General features: G+C 44.5%; 1 protein-coding gene across 1 annotated transcript in view; it reads right to left on the bottom strand.

Annotated features, from left to right (window-relative positions):
- NUAK1 (NUAK family kinase 1) overlaps window positions 1-12,618 on the bottom strand; it is a 75,260-nt gene that overhangs the window by 10,900 nt on the left and 51,742 nt on the right. Inside the window, exons 3-4 of the mRNA XM_002752969.7 lie at window positions 12,309-12,460; window positions 9,092-9,157 (exon numbers count right to left, since the gene is read on the bottom strand). Of these exons, the coding sequence (XP_002753015.3) occupies window positions 9,092-9,157; window positions 12,309-12,460 (218 nt within the window). The remainder of the gene's footprint in view (window positions 1-9,091; window positions 9,158-12,308; window positions 12,461-12,618) is intronic.

Consider the following 12,618-nt stretch of genomic DNA (forward strand, 5'->3'; position numbering starts at 1 on the left):
CCAAGCTGATTCCCATGTGAGGCTTGGAAATGGGCTGTGTGATTCGCATGCCCAGATTGAGCCCAGCCTGAATACCACCAAGGTTCTGTTGTGGTCACAGCCCCTCAAAGAAGCCTATTTTATAAAAGTCATCCCTGAATGAATGGAATGTCATTGAAAGCAACTGGTGTACAACCATCCTCAGAAAACGCATTCTCCGGGCTCAGATTGCACTTAATTGCTCTGAATTCCACTTTCTTATCAAGGCCCCTGACTTGCTTGCAGGAAGTTGGCTGGAAGCTTTATGAAGTGTGCCCTGTCAATCAGAAGAGGTACGGAACAGCTACACATGGGAAAATGCATTCCCTTCCTGCCTGGCAGTGCCTGAGGCCCCATATGAGCTTCCAAATACACGTGCGTGTGAGAAGTACCCGCTGCACATGCACACACTCACGAGGGGAGTTTTCACTCCGAGCTTGGACAGCCTCGTTTGCTTTGCAGCCGCTCTGGAGAAGTGTGTTTATGTTACGGCCCACTCCCATCCTCACAGACTGATGTTTATCAGCCTCTCCCAGTAAAACTGTCATTGCTGCTGACACAAGATTAATAGAAATCTAGATTAGCCTGTGTTCTTGGCACTTCGATGGAAAAGCAATATTAATCAACACACACACACAGAGAGAGACAGAGAGAGAGTTCTCAAACCTTGAGCCATTCAAACTTGGGCTTCAGCTCTAAGATTTAATGCCATATGGAACTTATATCGACTATTGATAAGAGGGGAAATGGCCACTGGCTATGACACCTCTCTGAAGCTTCAGTTTTCTCATCTGTAAAATAGCGTTAGGAAGAGTATCTATCCCTACTGTGTCATGGTGAAGATTAAATAACATAAAGTATGTAAAGTGCTTACAACAGTAATTGGCCCAGAGTTGGAACTCAATAAATATTTGCTTCCCAACTTGAAATCCAGAGAGTTGATTACCTTCATTATACTAGAAGCAGAGTTTATTCCAATGCCAGGGACTCTTGACAGCAAAGAAATAGAGATATTTTAGATGCCAAATAATAATCAAATAACTTTGAATCATAAAATTAAAAATGTATTCCTGTCTGGATTCTCCTTCCGTTCTCTGGATTAAGTCAAGGAGAAGGTCTCGGTGGGGCACTAGAGTGTCTTCAGTATCTCTTTAGTATTTATCAAAGAGAACAGACTTCAGGGCCAGCCTGCAGCAGCAACCAACATCAAGCTGGAATTTCATGTTATTTGGTTTCCATTATGCTTAGTTTTGAGCTTATCTTCTATTCATCGTAAGTGATACTGGTTTTCCATTTAAGGTAATTATTTAGGGCTTCTTTTTCAAACAGAACTTTAAAAAGTGAACTGAACTCAAGAAAAATATTAAGTAAAATAGCAGTGAGGATACTGCGGAAAGGCAAAATCCTTGAAGAGGATGAAAAACTGAAATTGAGAAATACGGATTTTAAACATCATAAAACAAAAATAATCACGTGTCATAACTACTTTGACCTGAAAGAGCCCTAAAAGATGTTAATCCTGCCCCTAGCTCTAAAAGTGAAGCAGCTGAAGGTTCCAGAGCATAAGAGGTTTTGCTGAAGGTTGTAAAGAACAGCAGCAAGTACAGGAAGGAGCAGGCAGGTCTTCCCAAGCCGTACAGTTTCTCCAAAAGGACATCAGCTGTAAATGAAGAGGATGACTCTCTAGCAAGGAGGCCACTGGGCTGTAGTATTTTGCCGACACACCAGCAAGCAAGCTTTGGAGAAAGGTCCCTAGCTGGCATTTTGGCTTGTTGTTTTGACTGCTCCCCTGCCCCATACTGATTCAGAACCGTCTTCTGCCCCTGCCCTCCGCTATTCAGTTCAGCCTTGATTCTCAGGTCCTTATATTTGGAGTTTTGATTGTTATCAATCCATTCTAGGGGTATTCCCCGCTACATGAAAATTGGGGTTGGAAAGATACATGAGGAAGTGATTATTCATTCACATTTCAAAAGGATTACCCTCACTACAATACCGAGGAGCCCTGAAGATATTATGCTAAGTGAAATCAGCCAGACACAGAAGGACACATATTATATGATTCCATGTATATGAGGTCCCTGGAGTAGTCGAATTCATAAAGATGGAAAATTGAATGGAGGTCTCCAGGGGCTGAGAGGAGGGGGTAAGGAGAGTTTCTGTTTAGTGGGGACAGAGTTTCAGCTGGGAAAGGTGAAAACATTTAGATGGATGATGGTAATGCTTACACAACAAGATGAGTATACTTAATGCCACTGAAATGTATACCTAAAACTGGCAAGTTTTATGTTATATGTATTTTACCACCATAAAAGGATTAACCCCAGAACACTGTTAATAATGAGCTCATCTGGTGAAAAATGAAGTGTTACCTTGCTGACATTAACTGATAGGAAAGGATGCTGACGGCAATGTTAATAATTAGTGATGGTCTGGCAGTCATCTGCAGTGTTTAACAGGAAGTGTGGGGCATGCCACAGATCAGACATTTTGGGGCCCCGAGAACCTGGGGCTAACTTTGGCTGTGTTGTTACTAGGTGATGGGTAGGACCTGCCAAGTCACTGGAGTTCCTCATCTGCAAAATGGGACTCAGACTGGAACCCACCTCACATAGGTAAGAAGAGTAGAGGATATATATGTAAAGCTGCTGGAAAGCCAGTCCTAAAACCAGCTGACTATAAATTATAGCCATTACGGTAAGACTGATGGTTTGGTTGACTTAACAACTGTTTGCTAGACAAGGCAAACAGAGAGCTGAAAGTACTAAAGCCACTGCCCACTAAAGGGCCAGGAGATCTGATCAGTCATTTATAACATATAACAGGCATGTCCAGAGTGAGACGCTGCATCGTAGGATGGGAAAAGTAAAGGATTCAGGGTTTGAATACTTGAGTTCAAATCTCAGCCTCACCTCTTAGCCACATCCAACCCAAGGCACTATAGTTAATCCCAACCCACTCCAATCTGGCCCACAGACCAGCAGCATCAGCATCACCAGGAAACATTTCAGAAACTGAGGCACTCAGGGCTCACCCCAGATCCACTAAAACTGCATTTTAACAAGAGCCCCAGTGTATAATACACACGTGCACATCAGCCATTCTGAGTCTGCATTTCTTCATCTATAAAATGGGGTTGATGATAATAATGTCACCTACCTGGAAGCGCTGGTATCAAACCAAATAAACTGACCCACGGAAATGCTTACACCATGCCTACCTAGCACACAATAGGCCTTCAATAAATGTTAGCTATGACTACTTTATTTAACATCTCTTAAGTCTCAGATTCCTTTGTGGGAAATGGAATTGCAATACCACCAATCACATGCTGCTGTGAAAATCAGAGTCAGATTAAACGAGGTAAGAATTAAAGTAGGCCACGTGTGGTGGCTCACGCCTGCAATCCCAGCATTTTTCGAGGTTAATGCAGGAGGACTGCTGGAGGCCAGGAGTTCTAAGCTGCATTAAACTATGATGGTGCTACTGCACCCCTGTCTATGTGACAGAGCAAGACCCTGTCTCTAAAAATAAAAATAACAGTAGCAGCATTGCTATGTGCCAGGCACGGTTCTGTAAGTGCTACATTTATTAATGTAGTAAATTATCACAAGGACCTTATCTGGAGGATTCCAGATAGCAAATTCCAAAATTATCCTTATTTTGCAGATAAGAAAACTGAGGTACAGGGCAGTAAAGTGGCTTGCCTGAGACATTGGTGAAGAGTTGCCTTGGCTGTAAAGTGCTATATAAGGGGGAGTTATTGCTCTCAGGTGGCTGACGAGGAAATGCACTTTCTGCGTAACTCTTCGGGAAGACAGCAATTCCATCCAGGAAGACACACTCTATGGCTCCTTTCCGGCCTTGGAGTTGATTGCTGTGGCTGCACCCACAGCAGCCTCACTCCTGAGTTGCCAGGAAGTGAAGGCAGGGAGTGGAACAAGAAGCAGAAGTGAGTGGGGTTGGCTTTCATCTTCAGAGTATCTAAGCTCACACTGCCTCTCTCAAAAGAAATTCCCACCCAAAAACAATGTGAGAAGGCTCTTAACAGAGGGCCCATCCAAGCAGCAGCTTGCATGGATGCTAACAAGCAGCCAGTGCCAGCTCACAACACACAGCCCTGGCATCCCCGTATGGCTGCTCTAGCCACCGCGACTCAGCCTGGCCATCAGCCACCAATAGCACTTGGAGAGTCTCTCGCAGGGACAGCGGTCTGCAAGCCTGCCTGCAGACAAGGTAAGGATGACAAAAGCATGGACCAAAACGGTGCCCTCGTGTGATACACTTTTAGATAGAGGGCAAATTTGGATAAGAGTAGAGGGTAGAATTAATCACGTTTGGTCTTTGCAGTCAAATAGCCATAGGTTTATAGCCAGTTCCATCACTTATTATCCACAAGAGCCTCCTTGTCTGTAAAACAGATGCGATCACACCCACCCCTGGGGAGGCATTCTGAGAACCAAATGTAATAAGGTGCAGAAGGTCTGGCATGGGGCTCTAGCTTCCAGCAGGGGCTCAGTCAGCATTACTTTCTTTTTCTAGTCTCCATGCTGTGTTCCTGTGCTTGCTGTTCCTTCCTCTTGAAAAGCCATCATCATATTCCTTACTATCAAACTCCTACCCATCCTTCAAAACCCAATTCAATCCCTCTTCCTCTATGAAGACTTTCTGGTCCATCCAGCTGGACAAACCCACTACTTCCCACTCAGCACTTCCACAACACATTACACAGGGCCATTTGGCCCTGCCAAGGGAGGAGGATCAGGGAAGTCTTCATGAAAGAAGAGGCATTCAAGCAGAGCCCCAAAGAAGGAGCAGGCAAAAAGGAATGAGCAGAGCATTCCAGACAGTGTGAACACGTATGCCAAGGTCAAGAAGCCTGAGACAGCTTGGTGGATCAGAGGAATTCAAGTCCTATACCAAGGGCCTTCCCTGACCACCCTAGCTAAAAGAGCAACTCTATTCTTCATTCTCACCCTTCATGGATTTTCTTCACTACCAGCCAATTACATTATGTGTTTACTTGTTCATTGCTGTGTCCCCAACTGGAATTTTAAGCCCACTAGAGCAGGTACCTTCTCTTCTTCACTGACTGCTGTATCCTCCTCACAGTTCAATATTACTGCTAGTTTAACAACTGTTAGATCCTGAGTTCCAAGACAGAAATTTGGCCATCTAGTTCACTGTTAAATCCTCCGCACAGGGCCAAGTACACAGTAGGAACTTATTTCTGATCAAATAAATACTGCCCAGAAGAGATGTTCAATTCCAATGCAGGAGTGCATGAGTGAATGCAGGTATGCATGGATATATACACACAACACATGAACTGATTAATTCATGCACGAACCCAGAGCTCTCACATTCATATTATCAAAGCCCAGAAGCCGACTCTGAGCTGCCCTACTTGGCCTTGTTAAGCTTCAGAGGTTTCTATCTCATTTTGGCCCTGGCCATTCAAAGCTTCTTTTCTTATCCTCAGCAGCCGCCTTTCCATTGTCATAAGGGGCAGCAGGCCATTTCCCCTATGCCCCTGTACTCTGAGCCCTGGGAGCTCACCAGATTCCCAGCACTCTTAGAGGAGGTCGGCTGACCCTGGTGCCTGGTCCTCTTCTCATTGTAAGACATTTTTACAGGAGCCTTCTATGGGAATTGTCGGCATTCCATTCTCCCAGAGAGTGGGCTGTGAATCTGGCCCGTTTTTTATTAATTGCAAATTAATGCTGTGCTGGGTGTCTATTTTAGTAGACATGCTTCCAGAGTATGGAATGCAATCCAAAGCAGCACATTGCTCTCATTCTTTCTGCTGACCGACTGTGTGAATATTTTTAGAAGTCACACCCTCTCGCAGTGGCCAGATAAATAATTTCCAATGCCAGATGTGCTCTTTGCAGATCAACATCAGGCAGGGAAGGGGAGAGGAATGAGCTACATGGCTTCCCCACCATTGCAGTGACATGTGACAAGTTTAAACCAGTAGCGTTTATACAGGCTTCCCAGGCCAAAGTCCTCCACCCTTGAAACATGGACAACTGATCCACATTTAGAGAGGCACCAGAGGGGGCTCCAAGAGAGGAACTTGCTGCTCATGTCCCGTTGGTTGGGGGCTCATCTGTTTCCAGGTCCAGACACGGATGACAGGGACTCTCTTGAGCACAGAGGCCAGCTTGTGGCCATGTCTGCCTGCCTTTGTCAGCAAGTGCCCTTTCTAAATACGTCTTCGCAAAATGCTGAGTCAGGAAGGGTTGCGAATAGACAGCCAGAAGACAAATCAACACCAGCTGAATCACATTTTTTAAAGCCTTGGAAGTGGGTGGGAGATGATGAAAAATAATGTGCCTGGAAGTCAAACACATGAGTTCTAACCCTGGCTCGTCATTCCTTTATTCCAAAGTCAAACCGTTTTGAAGTACCTACTGTGTGCCAAGCACCAGTCTACACTCTGAGGAAGCAAAGACAATAATTTAGTGTAGAGTGATCCACTGTGTGATTGTAGACATTATCATCTAGACTTTCTGAGTCATAATCACTAAAACAAAGGGGTTGGAAAATAACCCCCAACGTTTTTTGAAGATCTAGGATTCTCAGATCTGAGTAGGACTCCTTGAACAAGGAGGAAAGGAATTTAAAAGTGTTGATCATGGAACTATCTGGTTTCTCTTTGGTATATGTGTGTGTATGCACACCCTTGCTTTACCTTGGGAAAGGCCAGGATTAGAAATTCCTAAGGAAAAGTATGTACGTAAGCCTGAATTGCTAATACTGTTTGGTGTGTGTGCTCTTTCTCTCCATCAAGCACAGGGACCCTAGGTTGAAGAACTTGGTGCAGGGGAACTGTCAGCCCCAATATGATTGCTCTTTTGCTTACACAAATGAAGCCATTCTTCTAGGCTCCTGACTCACTGCTTCCCTGTACAACTGCTTTCAAATTCTAATCATTTTTCTCCTCCATTAGGGAATTCTATGATTTCATAGAAAGCTATGTGTCTTATCACTTCTGGGAATACATCATGAGACCAAGAGGTCATCACTGCACCATGGAACCCAATCCCTAGGCAAGAGGCTCACATTCCAGGCCTTGTAACAACGACATTTCATTTTGAGAGCTCTGGGGGCAGGTGACAGGAAGAATCTGGAGAGGAAGTCAATAAGGTTGATACAAACCCTTAGAAAACTGTGGCCCTCAAACCAGGACCAATTTTTCAGCTATGGCCTGACCACCACTCCCCAGGACCTAGGCACCTTCAGAGCAGTTGACTTCCAGTTCAACGCCCTCTCCAGGGGCCAGCTATGTAAGCAGTCTCTCCCAGTATAGTAATAGTTAAGTATGAATTAGTTTGACTGTAGCATTGTCTAAAATCTTCACGTTTGTTATTGACTCCCCAGGACTAGGCACAGGGCATTGCACACAGTAACTGTTCAGAAAATACTCATTGAAAACAGTGAACAAATAAACAATAATCTCCAGAGACAGGAACTGGCATCCCTACTTGACAGATGAGGAAACTAAAGCCTAAATCATCAAGAAACTTACCCAAATACTCCCATTACTAAGGGGCAGTGTTGCAATATCTAACTCCAAAGCCACCACTTTTAACTTTGACTCATTTGCACACAAGTCCTTAGCAGTTTACAAAACTAAACACAGAGTACTCTAAGTCTCATTCAGTACTCTAAGCAGGCCTGTGGGTAGTGCTGCTACCCCATTTTACAGTTGAGGAAACAGGGTTAAGTGGTTTTCCCAGTGTCAAGAAGCGAGTAAGCCACACAACCCAGAATTTCCTAACTCTATGACCAGTGCTCCTCCTAGAATAATCCAACCACTTTGCCAGAAATAGACCCTGAGATTCCACTTCCTATTCCTATGCAGAACTGCTTTGACCAACTATTTCCTCCTTATTCTATTAACTACATATAACTACAGTCAACCAGAGCAAGAGGTCACTGGGTCATGGCTTCCAAGGATGATGGTGACTAATGGTTCCCGCCATAATCTGTACCCAGAATCCCAACACCAGAGCAACTCCATCCTTCCAAGCAAGGAAATAAGTCTCATCACACGCTCCTCCACTGATAGCAGCAACAAAAAAAGTCATTCCCATGCTTTGTCCAGGGACCAGGGATAAGCCACTAACGTCACCAGCGGCCAATTGGAGGGCTCCTGCTGGTGCTGGGAGTACTAAGGCCATTTCATAATGAAACCCATGCGGCGAGCTCTGTTTATTTTGAAACAGTATTTGCTTATTTTGTAGACGTAGTCAAAAGGACATTCATAGGGCTCCCTGGGAGGCACTTAAACCCTGTAGGCCAGGAGAGCTTTCTCCAGCTCCAGCAGCAGCCAGCAATAATACTCTCCGTGTGAGTAAACTCCAGCACTTGCTATTTCCCAACAGCAAGCGCCATCCCCATTTTGGTCAGCTTCCCAGGGCCATGGCTGGTTTCAGGGGTGGGAAGGTGGAGAGGGAGAAGTAAGAGACAGGGTGGACAGTGACAAAGAAGTGGCCAGGAAAAGTGTTCCAACTCTAAAATAATTCGGGGTCCTGTTAGCAAATCGAGCAAAGTGACTTGAATTTGGGCTTGTGAATCAGACAGACATGGGTTCAAATCCCAACTCCACTCCTTACCCTTGGATTACCTCAGGCAAATTACTGAGTTTTTCTGTGCCTCAGTTTCCCTATGTGTGAAATGATGTAAATAACAGTGCCTCCCTTGTAGCGTTCTTGTAAAGATTGAATTTAAGTGATATCAGGCAAAAATATGAAACACATATGAAATTGCTATGGTGATGATTTTTAGACTATGAGCTTCCTGAGGATAGGCACTGTATCCTAGTCATCTCAATTCACCCAGGGAGGAAGAACAACGTTCAGTGTATCGCAGGAGATCAATAACTGCTTGTTGAATTTAATTGTTCGGACTGGACTTAGAGCTCAAGCAAAGAGACTCTTCCCCACAGCCTGCCAGGGTAGGAAGTGGCTGCCTTATTTCCAGGCTGAGGCTTGGAGCGGGTTAAGCCTCCACAAGGCTGCAAGGCCCAGGTTCTGCATATCAATCAACGAGGCAAGAGCTTTACCTTAATATTGCAGTTGTCATCAAGCAGTATATTTTCCAGCTTCAAGTCCCGGTGGACCACACCGTTCTGAAACGAGAAGACAAAGAGGGAATTGAATGGGAGCGGCTGGGATGAGAACAAGAGAGAAAAAGGAGGAGGGTGCGCAAAGGGAAATGTCTGACAGATTAAAGAAATGCGCCAGCCCGGTGGTCTTCGCCTCCATCCTTCAGGCTGCTCTCCCTGTCTTGAGGTTCCCCCATCAGCGACCGACCAGCGACAGGAGAGCATTAGTCACTTGCTGTGTGGTTAAGGGAAAAATGACTGGAATCTGTTCTCCCCCAGAGCCTGTAAAACAGCAGGGGGATTCTTTGTCGGAATGTAATTCCACTGTGTGAAAGCAATATAATCCCAGGCAGTGGCAAACAATGTCTGTCTGGGATGGGATTCCCAGGGAAGAAGCAGATTTCTCTGACGGGGACTCAGAGTGTGGGGCTCACGGGGCTTCCCTGTCTGTCTGTATGCCTGCCTGCCTACCCAATGCTGGAAAGACAAATGGGCCAATCTATTTCAACCCATCCTGATCTGTCCTGAGGATAACACTTCCTAAGCAGCCTGGAGAGAAGACTCTGCTTTCTACTCAGCGGGATTTAGTGCTGGGTGAAAGGTGGATTCTGCTCCCTTTCTGCTCAGCTGGATTCAGTGCTGGGTGAAAGATGGAGCGTGAGAGCAGACCAGTGAGACCGAGACCAAAGCAGGTGGCTGCCATCCTGCCTGACCTTTCCATTCAGGCAAACTATGGCAAGGCTGGAGGCTGAACTTCAATGACCAGCAGCCAGCCAGCTGAAATACGAAAAGTAGTCATCAACCAATAGGCTGTCAGTCTACATAGCAGTGACCTCTACCTTCTCAATTCTTTTTTAAGACCTGATTATCTTTTTAGGGGATGGATGGGCATGGAAAGGGCAGTGGGCCTGAAAGAACTGGCTATTTCAGGCTGAGTGCACAAGTAGCGGGGACCTTGAATGATTCTGAACAGCATTCAGCATAAAGGACATCTACAATCGAAGCTGCTCTTTTGAGCAAACCAATAGGCATGTTTACAGCTGGCTCCTTCTTATTTTTCTTTTCATTTGACCATTCTTAATATCTCCAAAAGCACTGCCCAGAGAGAGAGATGAAAACATGTATTTCTACTACTCTTTTTCTAATTAAAGCCTGCAAGGAGACCTTCTGAATGCAGAAATGAACAAAACCAAATCTCCTGGAAGAAAGATGTGGACTACAAGGTACCTGATTCTGTTTAGTTTTAAGTATCAGGAGCAGTTTGGTTTACATTGCTGCATTCCTGGTTTTCATAATAAGATGGAATAAGTCTAATAAAGCCTCATTCATACAGAATCCAAGTATTCACACACTTCAGATAATGAAAACACCATCTCTATGGTGATTTACAATGATACCTGATGATGAAATACAAAATATTATACAATTCAAATCATGAGCACCTTTTGAGTCAACAGAGAGAGGTCAAATAATGTTCACATGGGTTAAGGGCTCTAGATCTGAGTAGCTGTCTTCTAATTACTTGCAGAGCCACTGTCAATGAAACACAATATTTAACAAACCAGGAGGCCCCATGTTATGATCACTTGTATGAAGAAGTTGACTCTGTTTCGGATACCCTATTGGACTCAAGTCATATTATCCTCAAAGTAAATGACTGTTCAGGGTGTGACAGATCTGGAGAAAGTCTGAATGAGATGAAAATCATGGCCAAAATGATTAATAAGAATAATGGTTGAAACATGGCTTATAATTATCTGCGTACTTCATTCCTTTTCCAGAAACCAAGAGTGGCTCTACTGTGGCTTTATTATTATTATGATTATTATTATTTTGGAGATGGGGGTCTCACTTTGTCACCCAGGCTGGAGAGCCGTGGCAGCACTATAGCTCACTACAGCCCTAAACTGCTGTGCTCAAGGAAACCTCCTGCCTCAGCCTCCAAAACAGCTGGGACAACAGGTGTGCAGCCTCATGCCTGGATACTTTAATTTTTTTTTTTTTTTTTTTTTTGAGACAGAGTCTTGCTCTGTCACCCAGGCTGGAGTGGAATGGCGTGATCTCAGCTCACTGCAGTCTCTGCCTCCTGGGTTCAAGCGATTCTCCTGCCTCAGCCTCCCGAGTAGCTGGAATTACAGGCGCCCACCACTGCACCCAGCTAATTTTTATATTTTTAGTAGAAATGGGGTTTCGCCATGTTGGCAGGCTGGTTTCTAACTCCTGACCTCAGGTGATCTGCCCACCTCAGCCTCCCAAAGTGCTGGGATTACAGGCATGAGCCACTGAGCCCAGCCTAAAAATTTTTTTAAAGATGGATCTTACTGTGTTGCCCTGGCTGGTCTTGAATTCCTGGGCTCAAGCAATCCTCCCACCTCAGCCTCCCAACTAGCTTGGATTATAGGCATGAGCCTGGCTGTGGCTATCTTCAGAGCACATCCTGTTGAGGTGCACTGCAATCAGATATATGTGTATGTAGGTAACCTATGCAAGAAAAGGTACCCAGGGTGTGGAGAGGTTTCAAGAACATTTCTCCCAGTAATTCCACTTCTGGAATCTCTCTTAAGTAAATTATTCACAGGAGAGGAAAATATTCATATATAAAGATACTGATCACTATTTGTAATAACCAGAAATTAGAAACAGCCTCAATGTCCAACAATGAAGAATTACAGAGAATTGTTAATAATACAGAAAAATATTTAGATTAACATATTAAGTAAAAAAGCACGACACAAATGATGTAAAAATGAATCCAGTGTGGTACCATAGATTGGATGCTGGAACAGAAAAAGCTCATTGGTGTCTCCATTTTGACAAACGTACCACAGAAATGTAAGATGTTAATATTAGGGTAAACTGAGTGAGACATAGATAGGCACTCTCTGTACTACCTTTCAAACTTCCCTGTAAATCTAAAATTATTCAAAATTAAAAGTTGACACAAAAAATAAATGTGAGAAGGGGGAGGAAGAAGACTGAAAGGAAACAAGCAAGCAAAAATGTCAAAAATGGGTTAGCCCTGGATTCCAGAATTGTGGGTGATGGTGATTTTCTTCTCTAGTTCATAAATTCTCTGTACATGCTACCATGAACAGATACCACTTTTATAATAGGAAAAACATCATGCAGTGCCATGAAAACTACGCCTAAAGCTGTGGGCCAGGCACAATCGTACCTTATGACAATAGTGCACGGCGGAGACGATCTGCCGGAAGAAGTGCCGGGTCTCCCTCTCACTGAGGCGCCGCCGCTCGCTGATGTAATCATACAGCTCCCCTTTGCTTGCATATTCCATGATGATCACAATCTTATCTTTGTTCTCAAACACTGCAGAGGGAAAACAGCAATACACAAACACCCTGTTTAGCCAACAAGCTCACTTATGCTACAGAGAATGAGAGAGAGGACAACGGAGACGTCGCCAAGCAGAGGACCCACTGACCGGCCAGAACACAAAAGAGCCAATTCAGCATCACAAGGCACTG

This window comes from Callithrix jacchus, chromosome 9 (assembly GCF_049354715.1).
Source record: "Callithrix jacchus isolate 240 chromosome 9, calJac240_pri, whole genome shotgun sequence".
Lineage (NCBI taxonomy): Eukaryota > Metazoa > Chordata > Mammalia > Primates > Cebidae > Callithrix > Callithrix jacchus.